This window comes from Eptatretus burgeri, chromosome 1 (assembly GCF_056783735.1).
Source record: "Eptatretus burgeri isolate ZD-2024b chromosome 1, Ebu_testis_v1, whole genome shotgun sequence".
In the NCBI taxonomy this organism is placed as follows: domain Eukaryota; kingdom Metazoa; phylum Chordata; class Myxini; order Myxiniformes; family Myxinidae; genus Eptatretus; species Eptatretus burgeri.
Genome location: NC_140961.1, coordinates 104814355 through 104837104, shown reverse-complemented (window position 1 = coordinate 104837104; position 22750 = coordinate 104814355). Strand labels below are relative to the sequence as shown.

The window sequence follows — 22750 nt, the reverse complement described above, 5'->3', positions numbered from 1 at the left end:
ATGGGGATCAAGGTGTTGGATCTACTGGGAGGGTTGAGGCTGATGAACCAGAAGCACCCTCAACTCTGTAAGCTGGTACGAAAATTCCTGGATTGTGGGAAATCCATTTAAATTTCTTTACACTCGATGGGCTCATAAACTATTTTGATCACGTTCAGGTGCATGGCGTGTATAGAACCTGCTGGCTCTGAAAGCACCATTAAAATTCATAACTCGACGAAGAAGAAGAAGAAGAAGCAGAAGCAGAGGAAGTCGAAGAAGAAGAAGAGGAGACGAAATCTATTTGTCGTCAGTTTGGGGAGGGGCTTCAAAATCAAATCGCCGCCATTTTGTTTGCTTCGTGGAGCTTCTTTTGTAAGTTTGCCCTTTCTTACATTCTCACGGCTTTATCTTAACTCTATTTCGATATCTGATTTTATTTTTTGTGGTTGCTAAGATGGTGTAAGTTTTGGATGCAAAAAAAACGGGAAGAAAATGCGTTTTCAGGCGAAAATTTATTTTAAGTGAAATTAAGGCCTTTAATATGAAGTACATTCAGACTCCCTCACGGCTATATCTTAACTCAAATTCACCATCTGATGTCAGTGTTTTGTCGTTAATATGGTTTAAGTTTCAGTTTTCAGTAAAAGGTGAGAATCGGACGGATATTGGCGTTTTAACACAATGTATTGTAATGGCCTTTTTCAATGTATCTGGTCTGACGCGATGTGGGGAGAGGAGAGGAGAGGAGTCAAGGGTTAGTATAAGGGCGAGGGAAGGGGGAGTAGTAAAAGGCGCGAGGATATGGGAGTGGTGTGAGGGGGAAGGGGAGTGGAGGAGCCAGGGTGGAGGGAGGTTGAGTAGATGAGGTAGTAGTGGGAGAGGAGGGGAGGATGGTAGAGGAGGGAGGGAGTAGGGGAGAGGGAGGGAGTAGTGGGAGGGAGGATGGTGGAGTAGATGGAGGGAAGGAGGTTGGAGTGGATGAGGGTGGGGTGGATGAGGGGAGGGAGGGAGGAGGAGTGGATGAGGGGAGGGAGGGAGGAGGAGTAGGTGAGGTAAGGGAGGGGGAGTGGATGAGGAAGGGGGAAAGTGGATGAGGGAGGGGAGGAAGGGAGGAGGGAGTGGAGGGGGAGTGGATGAGGAAGGGGAAAGTGGATGAGGGAGGGGAGGAAGGGAGGAGGGAGTGGAGGGGTAGTGGATGAGGGACGGAAGGGGAAGGGATGGAGTGGATGAGGGAGGGAGTAGATGAGCGAGGACAGTGAGGAGGGATGGGGGAGTAGATGAGCGAGGACAGTGAGGAGGGACGGGGGTAGATGAGTGAGGAGGGACGGGGGGTAGATGAGTGAGGAGGGACGGGGGAGTAGATGAGCGAGGACCGTGAGGAGGGACGGAGGAGTAGGTGAGCGAGCGGAGGGATGGGGAGTTGATGAGGGAGGAGTAGATAAGTGAGGGGAGGGAGGAGTAGATGATGATGAGTGAGGAGAGGGAGGAGTAGATTATGATGAGTGATGGGAGGGAGGAGTAGATGATGATGAGTGAGGGGAGGGAGGAGTAGATGATGATGAGTGAGGGGAGGGAGGAGTGGATGATGATGATGATGAGTGAGGGGAGGGAGGAGTGGATGATGAGGGGAGGGAGGAGTGGATGATGAGGGGAGGGAGGAGTGGATGATGAGTGAGGGGAGGGAGGAGTAGATGATGGGGGAGGGAGGAGTAGATGATGGGGGAGGGAGGAGTAGATGATGGGTGAGGGGAGGGAGGAGTAGATGATGGGTGAGAGGAGGGAGGAGTAGATGATGAGTGAGGGGAGGGAGGAGGAGGAGATGATGAGTGAGGGGAGGGAGGAGGAGGAGATGATGAGTGAGGGGGGGGAGGAGGAGGAGATGATGAGTGAGGGGAGGGAGGAGGAGGAGATGATGAGTGAGGGGAGGGAGGAGGAGATGATGAGTGAGGGGAGGGAGGAGGAGATGATGAGTGAGGGGAGGGAGGAGGAGATGATGAGTGAGGGGAGGGAGGAGGAGATGATGAGTGAGGGGAGGGAGGAGGAGAGATGATGAGTGAGGGGAGGGAGGAGGAGATGATGAGTGAGGGGAGGGAGGAGGAGATGATGAGTGAGGGGAGGGAGGAGGAGATGATGAGTGAGGGGAGGGAGGAGGAGATGATGAGTGAGGGGAGGGAGGAGGAGATGATGAGTGAGGGGAGGGAGGAGGAGATGATGAGTGAGGGGAGGGAGGAGGAGATGATGAGTGAGGGGAGGGAGGAGGAGATGATGAGTGAGGGGAGGGAGGAGGAGGAGATGATGAGTGAGGGGAGGGAGGAGGAGATGATGAGTGAGGGGAGGGAGGAGGAGATGATGAGTGAGGGGAGGGAGGAGGAGATGATGAGTGAGGGGAGGGAGGAGGAGGAGATGATGAGTGAGGGGAGGGAGGAGGAGGAGATGATGAGTGAGGGGAGGGAGGAGGAGATGATGAGTGAGGGGAGGGAGGAGGAGATGATGAGTGAGGGGAGGGAGGAGGAGATGATGAGTGAGGGGAGGGAGGAGGAGATGATGAGTGAGGGGAGGGAGGAGGAGATGATGAGTGAGGGGAGGGTGGAGGAGATGATGAGTGAGGGGAGGGAGGAGGAGATGATGAGTGAGGGGAGGGAGGAGGAGATGATGAGTGAGGGGAGGGAGGAGGAGATGATGAGTGAGGGGAGGGAGGAGGAGATGATGAGTGAGGGGAGGGAGGTGGAGATGATGAGTGAGGGGAGGGAGGAGGAGATGATGAGTGAGGGGAGGGAGGAGGAGATGATGAGTGAGGGGAGGGAGGAGGAGATGATGAGTGAGGGGAGGGAGGAGGAGATGATGAGTGAGGGGAGGGAGGAGGAGATGATGAGTGAGGGGAGGGAGGAGGAGATGATGAGTGAGGGGAGGGAGGAGGAGATGATGAGTGAGGGGAGGGGGGAGGAGATGATGAGTGAGGGGAGGGAGGAGGAGATGATGAGTGAGGGGAGGGAGGAGGAGATGATGAGTGAGGGGAGGGAGGAGGAGATGATGAGTGAGGGGAGGGAGGAGGAGATGATGAGTGAGGGGAGGGAGGAGGAGATGATGAGTGAGGGGAGGGAGGAGGAGATGATGAGTGAGAAGAGGGAGGAGTAGATGAGTGAGGGGACGGACGGGGAGTAGATGAGTGAGGGGACGGACGGGGAGTAGATGAGTGAGGGGACGGACGGGGAGTAGATGAGTGAGGGGACGGACGGGGAGTAGATGAGTGAGGGGAGGGACGAGGAGTAGATGAGTGAGGGGTGGGAGGGAGGAAGGGGGAGTATGGGAGGGGGAGAGCGAGGGGGAGTAGGGGACATAACTGTATCTGTGTTAGATATAATGGGTGGATAGATACATAAATAATGGGTAAAAAATTTTTGCAAGCTAAACGAATACTCATGAGATCTAACTGTCTTAGGATCGCTATATGTTGGGTGCCATTTCCTCAGAGGAGTGCCAGCTTTGCAGAACCGCAACAATATTAAAGCCAAAAGGTTATGAGTTTATTGGGGTTATTGTACTGAGGTAATCGGGTAATTCGTGACGTGCTTGTGGTGGGAGATGGTTTCGGCTGTGGAATGAACTAGACCCCCCAGCATAGGGAGTTTATAAAGAAAAAAAAACAGTCTAATTTGTCTCCTGTGTTTCCGATGATAAAGCATACTTTGGGGCACCCGAAACTTAGGGTCTGGTCATTCAACTCTGGGGCGTTAATGCACTAGCACCAAAAATCTTGTGATTTTTCGATGCATGTAAAGCGAAACAAAGGAACATTACGTTTTTTGGCTCCTGAGGCGTCAAAAGTAGGCCCACAGAGTTCAGATTTCTCTGAAATGATACTTACACAATACACATGTCCTCGACTACAAATGAAAAGATCATTGTGATAAAATCGTCGTTTGTGGTAGTTGTTTTTTTTTTTTTTTAATCTTTTAATTTTCTTAACCTTCACTTGGGTAATTTTTTTCAAGTTCGGGGCCATTTTAGAACTATTTCATGGAGAACAACCTACCCCAAACCGATTTTAAAAGCTGCATTTTAAGGGAGTCGACCGTGTATGTGGAGAAATGAAAAAATTACAGCCGAAAGTGTCCACAAAATTTCATCCGGATCCATTTACAACTTTTTGAGATACCATCAACACAAACAGACAGAAAAGGGTGAAAACATAACCACCTTCACCTTTGGTGGTGGAAGTAATAATCATGCGATACAGTCATACAGAACTCTATCGTTTTTGGCCCTGTCAATGGTGAAGAATTTAAATAATTAAATAATTCTCGTACCTGGATCCGGATCTTCACCAAAATTGAAACGCTTCTTCCTTGTCACACACCTAACCTGTCCACCAAGTTTCGTCCGAATCTATCCACAACTTTTTGAGATATCATGCTATACATCGTTGTTGGCCCCATCTCTCAATTGTGAACAATCACTTTTAAAATTCGAGTTGCCGGATCCAGATCTTCACCAAAATCTAATCGGTTCATACTTGTCAAACAGCCAACATGCCCACCAAATTTTATCTGGATCGGTCCACATTTTTAGGGCATCTCTACCGAGATGACCTAATAAAGCCGGACCAAATGTCCATCCGTCCGTCAATTTTTCTTTCCGATCTTGATGAAACTTAGTATGTGGGTAGAGGTCGATGAGTGTTGCACAACGATATAACTTTTGTCCGGGTTCAAGGTCAAGGTCACGTAAGTTATAAAAATCGCCATTTCAAAACAAAACCATTTTCAAAAAAATTATAGCCGAACGTGTCCACAAAATTTCATAGTCTGCCACAAAATAGTCTCCCATTCTACAAGATATTCGGCAACTGTTTATTGATTATGATAGTAAAAAATATTATCTTGTATCTAACCGGACAGATTTTTGAATTTCCGTCCCGTTTGGCCGCCACGTAATCTGGAAGATGGTCAAAAACACCTCCCGGTACAAAGAAAACTTTTGACTTCCAATCTTGATGAAATTTGGTATGTGGGTGGAGGTCGATGAGTGATACCCAACGACATATTTTTTTTCCCGGATTCGAGGTCACGAAAGTTGTGAAAGTCACCATTTTCAAAACCTATCTAGTCTGTCATTTTAGGAGATATCTGGCAACGGTTCATCGATTATGATAGTAAAAAACATTATAGAGATTACCGTCACCCCCACACGGGGGTAATTTTATTTGAAATATCTTGCACACAAACAAACACAGACAAATGGGTGAAAACATAACGTCCTTCCACCTTTTGTGGCAGAGGTAATAACCAATTGGCAATTGCTTTAAAAACAGCCTCGAGGACAAAGAAAAACGTTCCACTGTTCCAGGTGAAGTGGAGACGCCAAATGCATCAAAGTTTTTAAAATCACGTACGGTATTTAAGGAATGTAAACACCTTTCTTCCATTTGTTGGTGATATACCAAATTTTTTTTTTTTAATTTTTTTCGGAAATACTGATATTTTCAGAATTCCAATACCGGTACATCGATTATATTGTTGCGAATCTGGAAGCCATGAGCACTCAACATACAGGTCCTATAGAACAGTTATATCGGTAAGTATGTGTTTTTAGTTAGGGTCCCTGTCCTGTGTCTAATGGGTAATTAAATGTACATGCGCTGCGAAGTTACGTTGATCGTCAGAGCTTTCTTTTATTTTTGCACCACCATCAACTACAACAACACCAGCATCATCCTCACCTTCACCTCACTCTGACCGAAGCCATGGTGGGCGGAGTTCAAGGAGGAGCCTCGCGGCAGCCCTTGACCAATCAGCGTGCTACGAGTGAGGTGGCCGCCGCTCAGCCAAGCAGATCCCGCGACGGTCAGAAATGCGGTCCGCGTGACGTCACCATGCCCCCGGGCCAATCGACGGACTTGCCGCCCGTTCTGGCCAATGACAGGGCGACGAGCGATTCTGCCCGCCAAAACCGTCCAGTGAGGGTGAGCAGGGAGGGTGGAGGCGGCCCCTCCCCCCCTGAAGAAGGGTGAATAAGGTTGTGGCGCGATCGGACGAGAAGAGATCTTTCCTCCACAACAACCGCAAGTCGGTTGCGTGCCGTCTCTCTCTGTCGGTGAACTGGAGAATTTTTGAGATAGTTGATGACCATCGAGCAGGCAAGGTTGTGGTCAATCTGATGGGCAGGTTGAACAAGTGTGGAGTTATCAGCCCTCGCTTTGACGTTCAACGAAAAGACTTGGAGAAGTGGCAGAGAAACCTTCTGCCTTCTCGACAGCCTGGGCTACAGAGGAGAGTTTTGGTTGCCCCGGGACGAGCGCTGAAGGGAGCTCTGGATTCTATCATCGCATCTCGACGCTGGCCTAGTTCGCGTGCGCGTGCGTGCGTGCGTGCGTTCGTGCGTGCGTGCGTGTGTGTGTGTCGGTGGGCCCGTCTATAAGTAGGAATTGTTTAAGTGCTCTTTGCTGTACATACTTGCATCTCTATTGTCGGATAACTCTGCTTCTTGCGTGCTCCCCAATTTCCCCCATTATAAATAAATACATTTGTTAAATGTATCAGTTCATTTTTGTGCTTCTTCCATTGGCATGGCACGTGTTTGTGAATTACAAAGGCTGTTGCCGCTGTAAATGTACATTTGGACCGACGGGACTTTGGCAACCATCCGCTCGGGTTAAGCACGGGTCGGGCACGCTAACGGCTCGACTCTTACGAGTGCCGTCGAGGGTGTGAATACTCGGTAACACCACGTGGATCTCTAGGTATTTTAAAATTGGCAAATAACCCTGTACCACGTGGTGTAATTATTGACTATTCACGGTCCTGGAAGGGACCCGTACCCTCGGAATTATCCGAAAGGTACGATCTCGATTCCGGGTGTTCGGTAGAGTCGACTCTACCGCCCCACCAAGCGGTCGCGCTCGCAACTGATGCCCTGATCCGCAACAATATCACCAGACCCTATGGTGCCCTTATGCCGGCATTAGTATAGGATTCAATAAAATATACGTTAAAACCACATTCAAATGGGTCATACTAAACAACAATCGGACACTGCCCAGAGAGGTTCGTGGGGTGTGGAGGGGCTTTGGGAGTCGAGCTGAGCATGAGGGAATGGGAATGGAAGGAAGGCTGTTTTCTTTCAACTTTCAAAAAAGCTGCACCAGTCAGTGTTCATGCCTTTATTTAATTTCCACATATGATGAGCTCGAGAATCTCTTAACCTGAGACAAATTGCTGAATTGATCTGACAGACTGCTAAAAAAAAAATTAAAATTAAATAAAATAAGCTTTCATTTGTCCGATTCACTCATTCTTTGACACCCGTTCCTCTCCTCGACCTCCAGAGTTTTATGGTGGTGGAGGATAGCGTGGGGGGACCAGAAGGCAGCGTCAAGAAGGGTACGCAGCGTGCCAGGGCGTTACCGGAGCGTTAAAATCCATCCAAACAATAACGTTTTCTTTTTAACCGCCATGTTCCATATAAAACTGTGGGGAGCATTTCAAAATTTAAACACATGCTACACTACATGACCAAAAGTAAGCAGACACCCCTTCTAATTAGTGGATTCCGCTATTTCAGCCACACCCATGCTGACAGGTGTATAAAATCAAGCGTACAGCCATGCAATCTCCATAGACAAACATTGGCAGTGGAATGGACCGAACTGAAGAGCTCAGTGACTTTCAACGTAGCACCATCATAGGATTCCACCTTTCCAACAAGTCAGTTCATCAAATTTCTGCCCTGCTCAAGCTGCCCCGGTCAACTGTAAATGCTTTTCTTGTGAAGTGGAAATGTCTAGGAGCAACAACAGCTCAGCCGTGAAGTGGTGGGCCACACAAAATCACAGAACAGGACCGCCAAGTGCAAAAGTGCGTAGCATGGACAAATCGTCTGTCAGTTGCAACACTCACTAGCGAGTTCCAAACTGACTCTGGAAGCAATGTCAGCACAAACACTGTTCGTCGAGAGCTTCATGAAATGGGTTTCCATGGCCGAGCAGCCGCACACAAGCCAAAGATAATCACACACAATGCCAAGCTTTGGCTGGAATGGTGTAAAGCTCACCACCATTGGATTCTGGAGCAGTGGAAACACGTTCTCTGGAGTGATGAATTACGCTTCACCATCTGGCAGTTCGACAGACGAATCTGGGTTTGGAAAATGCCAGGAAAACGCTACCTGCCCGAATGCATAGTGCCAACTGTAAAGTTTGGTGGAGGATGAATAATTGTCTGGGACTGTTTTTTTTATGGTTCGGGCAAGGCTCCTTAGTTCTATGAAGGGAAATCTTAACGTGAAAGCATATAAAGACATTCTCGACGATTCTGTGCTTCCACCTTTGTGGCAACAGTTTGGGTAAAGGCCCTTGCCTGTTTTAGCATGATAATGCCCCGTGCACAAAGCGAGGTCCATACAGAAATGGTTTGTCAAGATTATTGTGGAAGAACTTGACTAGCTGCACAGAGCCCTGACCTCAACCCCATCGAACACCTTTGGGATGAATTGGAACACCGACTGCAGTCCAGACCGAATCGCCCAACATGAGCGCCCGACCTCACTAATGCTTTTGTGGCTGAATGGAAGCAAATCTCTGCAGCAATGTTCCAACATCTAGTGGAAAGCCTTCCCAGAAGATTGGAGGCTGTTAAAGCAGCAAAGGAGGGACCAACTCCATATTAATGCACATGATTTTGGAATGAGATGTTGGACAAGCAGGTGTGCACACATTTTGGCCATCTCTATTATAATACCAAGCTTGCACACTAAAAACTCGGCTCGCCATCACACGATCCCTATGAAATTGCTGTGGCACTTAGCAGACATGCCGACAATGTTTGGGAAGTCTTGGCGTTCCATAGTACCACTTGCATTTTGCACAATGCGTATTTTTGTCATTCCCCGTGTACGGTCTATCGTCTGCTACCAGATATGTTGTACTGCTATCCCGTGCATGTGCACGGGTATCGCTAGTGTAGTGTATTGACTTGGCAAAGGCCTGCCTGCATGGAATAATGGAGGAGGCGCACACTGACACGCACACACACTAACATTTATTATTATAGATAAGTTGGTTCATCTGATCAAGATTGGGAATATTTTGATTTGAGTAAACCATCAAGAAGATTGATGTTTTAAGCTGCACCAAAAAAAATAGGCCAGGAGTGTACCAAGGCAATGCTAGTCCAAGTGGCCTCTTCCTTGTTTGAGGTCGGTTTCTTCCTCGTCTCATGTTGTCTTCTTTTTTTAATTTTTTAATTATTTTTTCTTATGATTTACACACACACACACACACACACACACACACACACACACACACACACACACACACACACACACACACACACACACACACACACACACACACACACACACACACACACACACACACACACACACACACACACACACACACACACACACACACACACACACACACACACACTGTTGTGGTTCTAAGAACAGCATGCCTCCAAGGCAGTGGCACACAATTTATTGTGATCCGCAGACAGTTATTCCATTCATGTACGTTTAGATCGTCCCTTCCCTTTTGTCTAGTGGGACAACAGGGGCGTGCATTGCAAGGATCTCGTAGCTAGATTTGCTTACATTATTTCTTCTTCATTTCATTTCTAATGTCATTCCTACTCTTCTTTTCTGATTATTCCTGAGGTAAATCTGAGCCACGTGCACCCTGCGCTGTGTGATGGGTCCTCAGCAAAGGTCAACCTGGCATTACGCTGAACACCCCTCCGTAGAAATCACAGCCTGCCAAACGCATGTGCAGCGGTAATTTCCACCCAATGGACAGAAAGCACACTCGACACAATGCCCATGCTGCATGGAACACGTACCGAGGAGACAGAAGAAACAGCACCTTAAATGCTGGCAACTTTCAGATACATGGGATTAAATACCCTCACATGTATTAAATTACCCTCACATTAAATACCCTCACATTAAATACCATGGTATGGGATTAAATACCCTCACAATCAACGGTTTCTGGGGGGGGGGGGCAAAATGTCGCGTTGGCGAAGGTATGCGCTCTACTGAGTGCCCGTTCTGGTTTTATTTTTATTTTTTTTTAACATATAGAAGCTCATGGAGGAGCTAAACCATAAAGTAACAGCTTTCTCGACTGACATAAGGTGAGTGAACACATATCCCCTGCAGTTTTCTCAAATTTTCCTTTTATGCCAGTTTTGCCACCTCCCTCCCTTGACCTCTCTTCCATGTATATTATATGTCTGCACCTCAAATGCTGTTTCTGTGTTGTGTTCATTCACAGAGTCATGGCAAGCAGGAAGCAAGTTAAGTGGGCATCTGTACCAGCAAGCAGTGTGACTCTTATGGCTGAAGCTGTTGGAATCTGTGCCCTGAGTGAAGATATTTGTCAGCTCATCTCTGAAGATATATCATCTGTTCTGAGACTCCTCGTTCAGGTAGAGGAGCAGTCATAATAATGCTCATAGTGCACTTGAAACAGAAGTATACAAATTAGAAAGAGTGTGGTGTTGGATGAGGGGTTTGGGTAGGGTTTGGGAGTGGAGGGGATAGAAAAGACACATTGGTAGGGGAGTGGAAGGAGGTGTGGGTACTTCTCATTATACTTGTTCCCAGAATTTGTCCTGAAATCATTTTTTTTCTGAGATCTTTTATGTTTCTGTGTCAAAATCGTTGCCTGCATCGAATTCTATGAGCTGGTCCTCCCATCCTTTGAATGGGTGTGCCCTTCTGGGCCACATGCGCAATCGGAGTTTCCTGTCCAATCTACCGATGGTCCTTCATCTCGGAGTAGTTACCAGGTCAAGACGGAGGTCATCCGGTTGCTCTTGAGACCTTCAATGAAAAGGAAACTTCTAATTTAGCTCATACATGCGTAATAGGAGTTTCCCATCCTATCTGTCCATGGTCCTTGGTCTCAGTGTTACCGCACAAGGTTATGGGACTGATCCGCCACAATGGAGAAATTTATAACAACACCTATGATAAATCCGATAACAAAAATAAAATAAAGATTTTTTCTAAAAATAAAAAAAGTAATTGAATTTTTTTTGCGGAAAACTTAAGTAGGGACCCCGCTGAGTATACCCTGAGGTGTTGGTGTTGATTGGCCCAAGGGTCTGGTGTAGTTACCAGACATATCAACACTGCTCTTTGTTGTATATAAGAAGGCGTGCGTGCGTGTGTAAAAAAAAAAAAAAAAAAAAAAAAAAAAAATAGAAGAAAACGGCGCTGGGCTGATCATCAAAATTTGCATGTGTCGGTAGTACCCAGGGTCAGTTCATGGACACAAAAAACATCCGGGAATGCGGGGGGGGTGGGGGGGGCGAGTTCGGGTAGATGACTTACAGTTTTCACCTGTACACATGCCACAGTACAAGTGGTTTACTGATCCATGCTGCAGGCAGTGGGGATTATTAGCTACGGCACAAAATATATTTGAACTACTATCCCCCATGCCCTCCTCCCCAGGCTGTTCCCGATGGGAACGGGTAATTCTAGTGTTTGTAAATTTGTGTACAAATATGGCTGTGACCCTTTTGACATTAGTTCAATTTGTACTTCACGCCATGTTGCTTCTTTCGTTTGTTCTGGAAGAACAAGAACGTTTGTTGCTTGCCTGATTTTTTTTTTTTTTTTCTTGAAATTATGCACATCTGACATGTGATTCTGATTTATTTATAGTCTGAATAATATTTCTATGTTTGTTCTATAAGTCATTCCATGTGAAATCACCAAATTTAAGAAAATGTTCCCAGTTGACCCCCTGAGATTTACTTTAAACTTTCATAAAACAGTTCTCAGGTATCAAAATGAAGCTGCGTAAAATTTTAGGTCCATAGATGCGGTCAACTCCGAGATATTGAGGGTTGAAAATGTGGTTGTGGCCCTATTTTTATGGTCGTTGCGAGCATCACAAAATGAACGGCTACTTTTAAACTCCCACAACTTTTTAAATATTAATGCTCGAGCCTTGAAATTTTCACACATTATTCTTCTATAACAACTCTGTAAGAAACAAACATAAAACTGAGTATAACTATTAAATTTTATGACCTGATGAGTTGAAATACAGAAAAAAAAATGTTGGTTGTGTATGAAGACCCAACTTTGAGACCCCATATATTTTTATTGACCCAACCCAGAAGCTTGAAATTTTTTTCATGTAATAACTATGGTAGTAGTATTCAAATACATGTTTACTTTTCTAAATCAGTCATATATATTAGTCATGATCCCTCAAAAATTGAAAATTTTCATTTTTCCCCAAAATTCAGGTGAGGATTGCAAATGTATGACAAGGTATGTCTCTTCAAATTGTTCACCATTGGAAGGAGCATATTCAACTTCATGAAAGTGTCAAAGATGAAAGTGGTATAATGTTTCTATCAATATTTTAAAAATATTTGAATAAATGATGTTCTGCCAGTGCTGTGCGCGTTGTGTGTGCTATTTAATGAACAGTCCTTTTACATGTAGTACATATGTGTTGTACATGTATATACTATGTACATACATATCATCTGCTATGAGGATACCATGAACTCAATACTTTGAAATTTGAATTTGTAATTCTTTGTTTCTCATTAGCTTCGCAAACTTTGTTGCGAAGGTTATGTTTTGATCGCTGTGTATTTATTTATTTATTTGTGATTACGTGTGTTTGTTTGTTTGTTTGTTTGTTTGTTATTTGCATAACTCCAAAAGTATTGAACTGAATCGCAGCAAATTTGGTGGGATGATTGGTTATTATTCGAGGACCATTTGATTAGATTTTGGGAGCGATCGGGTCAAAGGTCAAGGTCAAGGTCATGATAAGGTCAAAATCGTTTTTTTTACCATAGTGCGGTCAATTTGTATCCAATTTGCATGCAACTAATGCCAAAATGTTCAGAATTCAATGCCCATCTTGTGATATGTAGCATGACACAATGACGTAATAACCCTGATTAGCAGTTGGGAGTCAAAGGTCATGGGGGGTCACGACATTGCAAAATGTGCAGTTTTAGTCATAACACGGTCAATTCTTATCCAATTTGCATGAAACCAACACCAAAATGTTGACTGTTCTGTTCCCCACACTCTAATACCAATTACAAAATTAAGAGTACAAAGGTCAAGGTCGAGGTCATGAAAAGGTCAAAATCGTCATTTTGCCATCGTGCGGTCGATCTTTATCCAATTTTCATGCAACCAATGCCAAAATGTTGTGAATTCAATGCCCAATCTTGTGATATACGATATGACACAATGACGTCATTACCTTTGTTAGCGGTTTAGGTCAAAGGTCAGGGGGGTCAACGACCTTTATTATCATAACGCGGTCAATTCTTATACAATTTGCATGTAAGTCGATTCAAAATGTTTATAATTCAATTCCCTATCCTGTGATGTGTAATATATGACAGTGACTTTATTGGTGAGTTTAAAGCATTGGGGGGGAGGGGGGTGTCACTGAACTTATTTCTTATAATGTGACCAGTTGTCTTCAGATTGACTTGACACCGACACCCAAAAAGGTCAGGGAGTTCATACAGAAATTGTACAATGTACGTGAATCAGTGTCAAACAACAGGAAATTTAATGTTTTTAAGCCATCATAACACATATGAGATGGCAGATGTGGTATGGGATTAAATACCCTCACAATCAATGGTTTATGGGGGGTGGGTGGGGCAAAATGTAGCGTTGGCAAAGGTATGCGCTCTACTGAGTGCCCGTTCTAGTTTGTAAATAGCAAGAGCATAACTCATCTGGCTGGGGCTAAAAATGGAACTCAGGAATAGTGGCTGATGTGCTGATGTCAGCAGTGTATATAGTTACATTCATGGGAGGACATTTGTTAGGTTCCTTTGGTCCATGTGATGAAAGTTATTGATGCTCCCCTAACGTCAACTGGGAGGCAGTACAAGCTCGCACCTGACTTGGAAAAGCAGATCAAGGACCTATTCAAATCATTTACGTGAAATGTTTTATTACATTGTTATTGCAGTATGTGATGTATTTTTGTATTATTAATTTGAATCATATAACTAATCATTCATGATAACCATGGTGCCCACACCATGCACACACTTCATGTATTCACGACTGTGTTAACAACAGTTAAAAAAAAATAATAGAAAATATATATTTTTTAAATATACCACTTTTATATTTGACACTTTTGTAAACTTGAATATGCTCTTTCCAATGGTGAACAATTTGAAGTGGTATGCCTTGTTATATATTTGCAGTCCTCACCTGAATTTTGGGGAAAAATGAAAACTTTCAATTTATGAGGGATCATGACTGTATTATATATGACTGATTTAGAAAAGTAAACATGTATTTGAATACTACTACCATACAGTTATTACATGAAAAAAAATTCAAGCTTCTGGGATGGGTCAATAAAAATATATGGGGTCTCAAAGTTGGGTCTTCATAAAAAGCAACATTTTTTTTCTGGATTTCAACTGATCAGGTCATAAAATTTAATAGAGGTATACTCAGTTTTATGTTTGTTTCTTACAGAGCAGTTATAGAAGAATAATCTCTGACAATTTCAAGGCTCCAGCATTAATATTTAAAAAGTTGTGGGAGTTTAAAAGTTGCCGTTCATTTTGTGATGCTTGCAACGACCATAAAAATAGGGCAGAACCACATTTTCAACCCTCAATATCTCTGAGTTGACCGCATCTATGGACCTAAAATTTTATGCAGCTTCATTTTGATACCTGGGAACTATTTTATGAAAGTTTAAAGTAAATCTGAGGGGGTCAACTGGGAGGCCTCCTGTGATATGAGGTGGAATGACTCTTAATACAAATAATGTGCAGCTCCGTGTTTTGGAATGAAATTGTGTTGTTTGTTTTTATAGGATGCTTTGAAGTTCATGCGTCATGGAAAGAGGAGCAAGTTAGTGGCAGCCGATATAGACTTTGCTCTCAAGCTTAAAAATGTTGAGGTAACACGAAAAAAACGACAATTTCCTGAGCTCACATCTCACCTCAACCATGAAGTATTTTATCTAACACTGAACTCAAACATGACCAACAACTTGAACTAAACTCAAACAGCAACTTTATATCACAAAAAACATCATGATGGACTCTGTGGAGTTCTTTCCTCCGCTAGATAATGCCTGATCCATGAGAAGATATCGGGCCTAATACATTTTTGAAAAATCGTGCTAAATATTGTTTTTGCCCCCACAATGGTGAAGAATCACTTTAAAAATTAAATAATTCTCGTATCCAGATCCGTATTCGGATCTTCACCAAAATCGAATCAATTTGTCGTGGTCCCACCCCAAACCTGCCCACCAAATTTCATCTGGATCCATCTAAAACCTTTAAAATATCCTGCACACAGAGAGGGAGGAGAGGAGATTGGGACCATTCTCTGTTGGTGCTGCTTAAGCAGTCTTCTTGGCTATTGGGCACAATCCTGGATGGGTCGCCACTCCGACACAGTATACCAGCATGCTGGCACTCATTTTGCCGACCTCGGAAGGATGACAGGCCAAGTTAACCCCACCTGGTATTTATTCAACAGCTGAGCAGGGTTTGACCTCAGTACCTTAAGATCCAAAGCCCTCCACCCTAACCATTAAGCCAATACCAGCCATAAAAACCATTAAGGATCACACCATAATTCTCTGTTGTTGAAAGTTTATCAGTGTTTCACTTTTGGGATATGGTGTAAAAATTTAAATAATGATCATTTATCGCAATTCCTTTATTTTGAAATTCAACCTCATGAAAATTTTTAATTCAGGTTTCTGAGCAACCAAAGGACAGCTACTTTGTAATTTTTTGACTTTTTTCCCATTTATAACTTCCAAATATGTACAGTACTGCAGTTTCTTTATAAGTTTGGGGCTTTTAATGATCGTATTTAGATACACAATCTAATTAATGACTGATACTGAGTGGGCAGGAAATTACTGGGCATAGGGTTAAATATAATATTATCGCGGTACTGGCGTCGTGGGGTAACCACGAGGGAGGGGCTGTCTCAAGTTATTTTCTGGACTCACCAGGAAGCGCAGGCCATCGCACACGAATATCTTCATGTCGCGGCGGGTCGCTAATCGACCGCGAACGCCAAAAACTTGACCACGTGACTTGGGGTCCTCCGTCTAACAACCGTTTACTTAAGGATACGTGACCTTACCGGAGATCGTGCCCTCGGTACTTACTTGTGTTATTCAGATTACCTCTGGGATCAGGTGCAGCCAAGCGGAGCTGCCAAGTGCATATGGCTATTGAACAGATCCTTTGGGAATAATGTCCCGGCTAAGCTTGGGTGTGGGCCATGCTGGACCAATGGAGGAAAAGGCAAGAACGAGCTGGGAACATTTCTAAGCAATACATTTATTTAAACCAGGATGCGAGGAAAGTTATGTGGCACAGTAAATGATTTATTGCAATGTACAGCAGAGTAAGCAAGGAATTTGTGGGGTGTGGCAAAAGGCAAGCAATAGTACAAAATAAGACGGTGCAGAGTTATCCCAATAGTTCTTACACAGTCGTAACTTGCGCTATGACAGGCACGCTCGCACACGCATGCTCACATGGACACGCACACACCCCGAGGAAAATTATAAATAGCCCAGAGAGAAACAAACAGTTGAGGATGAACGGCCTCTCAATACCAGCCGCAGCTGGTAGACCAGCGCAGCCCAGAACGCTTACGAAAAGGGAGGTGGGAGAAATACTGAGGGTGTCTTGGTTGTGGGAGTTTGAGGTGCCAGTGTAATGCAATGAGGGGGGTACGGCTTGGTGCAAGAGGAAAAATTTGAGGTGCAAGTCAGTTCGGTTTGCTCTTTTATTTCGCTCTTTGGTCCTGTCCTGAAAATAACAGTTGGTCTGGCTTTGCCCGCATTGATTGCTCTCTTTGCGTCCACAGTTGATGAGAGATAGAAGGTAGAAGAAAGACCCAATCCTATTCGTGTAAGAATCTGTATGTGTAAGTGTCGATGTAATCTAATGAGCATCGATTTGAATGGAATAGCCCCGGCTCGTAGCAACAACGCATGACCCCACACTTGGTCACGTGGACTTGAGGCGCCCCTCGATCTGGGCCAATGCTTGTTCTCCTCAAGCCGCATGTCTCCCCGGCAAGGTCCGATGTCTGGCGAGTGCTGCTCCGGCTCATCCTCTCCCTGTCCCCAATGATCTGCCAACTCCGAACTGCTCTCCGATCTCCAACAACGAACTGCTCTGAACTGCTCTTTTTATGAGCCCCGGGTTAGGGGAGGAACTAAAAATCGGATCAAATAGGGCTGTTAGCGAAATCATGCTTCCCCATTGGTCCATAGTGGTCATAGTCACACCTCGCCAGGCCCCAGACGCGAAAAACGGCTGTTGCTCGCCGACCTGGTCATGTCAGAGCTCCAACTTTAACATGGGGCCATGCTTTTTGGAAGCGCTCTCCGGCCTGGAGCATGCGCTGGCCTCCATTCGAATGTGGGATTTCACGGAAATCCCTGCGCCACCCGTAGGTCCTTAAACAAGCTTCGGCGCACATTCGTGCTTCTAGTTATGCCCCAAAATATCCCGACCTACGTCTCCTCCGTGTCCTTCGAGGCTATGGTGAGAGTTCGATGACAATGTGGTAGTTGCGGCGAATTGTATAGTGCGAACATGTTGTGGCATTTGTAGTGAGAGGATTGTAATGTGGCATTGTGGGGAAGAGGTTGAAGTTCCTTGAAATGAGATCGTGAATAAAGCATGAGTTTGAGTTGTTGCGGGGCTTTTTATGAGTCGTGTGAAGTGGTTGTGGTGAGCATGGTATAGTCTGGGGTGAAAAGGCGATTGAGAAATGGCACGCGAAGGCACGGGAGGCGCTCACAGCGCGGACGTACTGGAGGTGCTCGCAGCGCATCTGCTTAGTTTCTATTGATTGGCGTGCATGCTTGCTCGCATGTTTCATGTGAGAGAAAGAGGTGTACCAAAGAGTGAAAGAACTGCAAGGGTTAATGGTTAAAGAAGTGTAAGAGGTCAAAGTGAAAGAGTCCTACGCAACGTGTCTTTCCCCTTTACACGCGACATATGGAAGGGACTAATGCACATGTTATTGAAATAACTGCCTTGGGATCGCTGTATGTTGTGTGCCATTGCCGTGGAGGCATGCGGTTTTATAGAACCGCAACAATATAATATAATGCCATTCCTTTCACGTCGTAAAGGCGCATAGGGCTGCTGTGGCAGTTTCTTTGGTCCTGGATGGGTTGCTACTCTGACGCAGGTTTCCCCCGAATGGTTATTACACCAGTACACTGGTTCTCATTTCGCCGACCTCGGAAGGATCACAGACTGTCCAACCCCACCTGGTGTAAAATCAACGGTTGACAGGGACTTGATCTCAGGACTCTAAGGTTCCAAGCCAGCCACTATGGTGAAGATCCTAAAAGATCCGAATCCGGAACGATAATTATTTAATTTTTAAAGTGATTCTTCACCATTGATATAGGGCCAAAGACGATGTCCAGCATGATATTTCAAAAAGTTATTTGGCTTGACATGTTCCACTGGATCAGGCATTGCGTGGCGGAAGAATGTGCTCTACCGAGTGCCCTCCCTTCCAGTTTATATTACAACTACCTTTTCATGTTTACCTTTCTTATCTATTTCCATCACGTGTATCCTATGGTCACCCCATTTCTGTTCCAGCCGCTGTACGGTTGCAACAGCTCGGAATATTTGCCATTCCGCTCTGCCAGTGGAGGAGGACGTGAACTTTACTTTTATGACAAATCGGAGATATCTTTGAAAAGCATTATTTATGCTTCGCTTCCTCGTGTCCCACTGGATGTTTCATTAAAAGGTCAGAAGTTGTGTAACACATGATTATCATTTTATCATGATTCTGATGTACCATACTTCGTTACAGAGCATCAGTGCTGCCAAAGCAGTTTCTTGGTACAGTCGAACCATATTATATTGATCATAATTATTATCTTGGTCTTTGCCAAGACAACTTATAATGATATTGATCACAACCATCATTACAAGATATAATCACTGTTTGATTGTGCTTCTCCCCAGATTTGATGATATTTGTTTTATATGCCAATTGTTAAATGTATAAGTTTGCACACAGCTTTGTATAACTCTTTGCACACAGCTCACTGGCTTTGCATTGATGGAGTTCAACCGTTAACATTGGACAATCCCATGCAAGGCAAGGATCATGTTTGCAAAACACTAAAACTTTTACATCATCTAATGCCTCGTTGATAAACACATTCAGAAACAAAACATAACCACCTGGCCGAAAACACACACTCATTGGCACAGCTTCCACCACCCCTGGGCCAAACAGCACTTCTGATTTTCAAATCAATTTGTTTTTTTTTTTATCTCTTGCACCCCAGAGAATAAAGAGAAGGAACTAGAGATTAAACAGCTAACCACATGTGAGCTAACCACGGATGCAGGTCGTGAAGCTGAACGAGGTAAGATTTAATTTGCAATGTCTTGATCTCAGTTAATTTCATGTTTTTGTTGTCTTCATTTGCATAGATTTCATCTCAACCATTCAACCAATCTATACCAGACGTCATCAATGAACAGTAGTCCATGTTTTCTCACTTTCTCTGCAACAATTATTTAAATTATACTTGTTTATGCTTCTGTTTGATATGAAAAGGTCGTGGACAAAAAAAAAAAGATGGAAACACCAATGTAAATTCACTTAATAGGGCAATGGGTCACCACATGCAGCCAGTACAGCCCGTATGCGCCATGGCATAGTCCACCAGCGGCTGGAATTGTGCAGGAGGGATGCGGCACCATTCTTCCTCAAGAAAGTCGATCAACTCACACCTGTTTTATGGAGGTGGAAAACACTGTCTGAGGTGTCGCTCCAGAATATGCCGTAAATGCTCGATTGGGTTCAGATCCGGTGACTGAGAAAGCCATTACAGATGGATACCATCAGTGTCATGCTCATCAAACCATTGGGTGACCACATGTGCTCTGGTTGGGGGCATTGGGGGGGGGGGGTCTCTTCTTGCAGCCATGCCAGCCATAATTATAGGCAACCAGGCCTGTGCAGCATTTTTATACATGATCCTAACCATGCTATCATGTTATTTATTTAATTAACACATGGGCCACACTTGTGTCAAAGCCGTTGCTTGGTGTCCCTCATTTGCCCAGGTGTTTCCATTTTTTATCCACCACCTGTACTTCTACTTCGTCAATTGAATTGCCTCTAAAATCATGTAAAATTATCATTCGATTGTTCTCCACTTAAGAATTATTTTCGAAAATAATGCCATAAAAGAACCAACTGATACTTTTGAAGAGCCATAATCGTCAAAATTTGTGAGAAGCCCAGAGTGGAAAATGCATAAGTGCAACCAACTCGTTTATTATTTTAGAAAAATGGTCAAAGACTCGGGAAGGTCAAATGTTTCAGCCACAGTGGCCTCCGTCAGGAGCGGACAATGGCTGTATGTGCTCAGATGTTGAATACCGCCCCCCCTCCCCCCTTGCAGGAGCAAGTTAGCATAGGTCTGCAATAGACCACCAGACCCATGCCATCAAGATACCGTGATGACGAAGGTGTTTCAGAGCAAGGCCCATACGATGCATTATAGGTGGCTTGACTGCTGGGATTTCCCTAAGTGTGAAGGAAATTGAATGTACAAATTAGTGGTGCAACATTGATTCTGATCACACGTGATGACCTGCTTTGTGTAAGCACTTTATTAAGATTGTCTGTGGTCTCCGTTTCAAGAGTTTTGGATGGTGCAAAGGTAGCGCACATAACTTTGAGCTGTGCAGCACGGGTTGTATTCTTGACTCGATTATCAACTGTTCAACTGGTGCTTTGCAGGCAGGAATTTGCATCACAAAGTGTCTCTTCCCTTGGATGGACTTTAAGTCGGATGTCCCATCTGCTTGCATTATTTGGTAGACATTAAAGATCCGTGTTGTATTTTGTGAAGTGTAGGCGAGTTATCACCAGTATCATGAACAAATTCCAAATTTCTGCCACCTTCAATCAAACGTCAGGTCTAGCCACCTGGTTCATTAAATACTTAGGCTTGCCCTAAAACTGGGATTCTTAAGTTTTTCTTCCATTTAACCCCATCCCATGAGCTATTTAAACTCATCGACTAACCGATGCATTTTTTTTGAAAAAAGAGAAAAGCATTCATCTCGGTCAGATCATGATCATTGTGAACGGTCTCACTATCCAGCTTTCTTTAGGAATTGTGTCCATTGCAAAGTAGCCAGTGAAAGTGATCATTCATGGTTTTAAAATGTTCATTGACATCTTCAGCTTCTTTCCTGATGATCTCATCCAAGTTTGGAAAGTTTGCAATTGCACTATTTTGGAATTTGTATACTTACCCCCAACCATGGGATGTTTTACCCCCTCAGGGTCAATTTACCCCTGGTTAAGAACCGCTGCCCTAAAAGAAGGTGAGAGCAATTGGAGACACATGGGCAGGAGGGATAGCCTAGAACCTAGATGTATGCACACTCACCTCTGAGCTGTCTAGCCTGGTTTCAAATCTCGACCCAGCTATAAACCGCCATCCTGGTGTTTCACACGCAGTGTGATTCATCAATGTGTGTGGTGTTCCTCGGATGGATGTTAAACTGGGTGTCCTGTCTGCCGGCATTATGTGGTGGCCATTAAAGATCCCACTGTGTCTGAAGAGGAGCTGAGCTGTCGTGGGACCTCAAGCAAATTTCAAAGTCCTGCCTTGTAGCAATTGTTCTGGTCTTCCTGGAGGTTCCTTGACATCAGGTTACATTGCTTGCTACATTGATGGTGGTTATTGTTTGGGCAGCAGCTTCTGCACTAAACTAGTTTACCAGGTAGTCAGCATGTTTCATGCGAATGGCTTTCTTCAGATATGAAGGCAACCGACACAATTGCGGCCACGAAGGAAGTTATTGTAGTAGCATGAGACTAAATGAGGGAAAATAACCTAATTAGGTAGGAATCCTTCAGTAATGGTGAATGAACATGAGAAAATCCTCACTTGGTTGATGTGCAAGGGGCTTACTGGAGGTTGCAGTTCTTAGTATTGCTCAGGCATGCATGCCCTTTTGTTCAGGGCCCCTGCCACAGACGATGGACGGCTGATTCAATGTCCCACGACCTGCCATGGTCTGGTCTGGTATGCTTGGAGTCACAGGTCAGGTCAGGTATGGGAGCATGTGCCAGAACAGCGCGTCGCTGCATCCACTTTCCGCCGGTACTCCAGGGGCCTCCGTCTGGCCATCCCCCAGGCAGATGCCAGGCCCATCCCCGTCTCCTTGAGATGATGGTCAACCTGCTGCAACCACGAGGCACGTGGTCGGCCCACTGGCCTCCTCCACTCATGAGACTCCCTCGCTGAGAGAATCTGGTGAGCAGGATCAGCATCAGGAAAACGAGCCACATGTCCATACAGCCGCAACTGACGCTCACGGACTACGCAGGTAACAAATCTCATCCGAGTCTCTCTCAGCAACCGCTCGTTGGACACAAAATCCGACCAGCGATAGCCAAGGATTCTCCGCGAGACCTGGTACCAAAGGAATTAAGTCTCCGTCTCAGATCCTTGGTCAGAGTCCATCCAAGTCTCGCATCCATAGAGCAAGACTGGAAGTACCAAGGACCTGAAGACTTGGACTTTCGTCCTCCCGCACAGGTACCGGCAGCGCCACACCCCATGATCCAGTGAATCCATGACTCCCTCGGCCCGACCCAGACATCTATTGACCTTTGACTCACAGCAAGCAGAGACATGAATATCACTGCCAAGGAAAGTGAATCTCTC

The 22750-nt window shown here is 44.9% G+C and overlaps 1 protein-coding gene across 5 annotated transcripts; it reads left to right on the top strand.

The window, feature by feature from the left end:
- The first annotated feature begins 59 nt into the window (after positions 1-59).
- On the top strand, positions 60-22709 carry LOC147035104 (transcription initiation factor TFIID subunit 6-like). Of its 5 annotated transcripts, none has more exons than XM_085893683.1 (6): positions 227-354; positions 10256-10409; positions 14834-14920; positions 18633-18786; positions 19087-19143; positions 19337-19443. In XM_085893683.1, exons 2-6 carry the CDS (start codon positions 10260-10262, stop codon positions 19426-19428), a joined length of 540 nt encoding a protein of 179 aa, XP_085749809.1. In that variant the 5' UTR covers positions 227-354; positions 10256-10259; the 3' UTR covers positions 19429-19443. The 5 variants fall into 5 exon arrangements, with proteins under 5 accessions (XP_085749822.1, XP_085749802.1, XP_085749809.1 ...); XM_085893666.1 differs by lacking the exon at positions 227-354 and adding an exon at positions 10068-10115; XM_085893676.1 differs by lacking the exon at positions 10256-10409 and having other exon boundaries at positions 94-354.
- The last annotated feature ends 41 nt before the right edge of the window (positions 22710-22750 follow it).

Bases quoted from the DNA above. Each gene is read 5' to 3' on its own strand.
- LOC147035104 (XM_085893666.1), top strand. From the start codon at position 10,069: ATGGAGGAGCTAAACCATAAAGTAACAGCTTTCTCGACTGACATAAG. The intron at 14,921-18,632 runs GTAACACGAAAA...TTTCTGTTCCAG, and splicing joins TCAAGCTTAAAAATGTTGAG to CCGCTGTACGGTTGCAACAG. The intron at 18,787-19,086 runs GTCAGAAGTTGT...CTTTGCACACAG, and splicing joins ACTGGATGTTTCATTAAAAG to CTCACTGGCTTTGCATTGAT.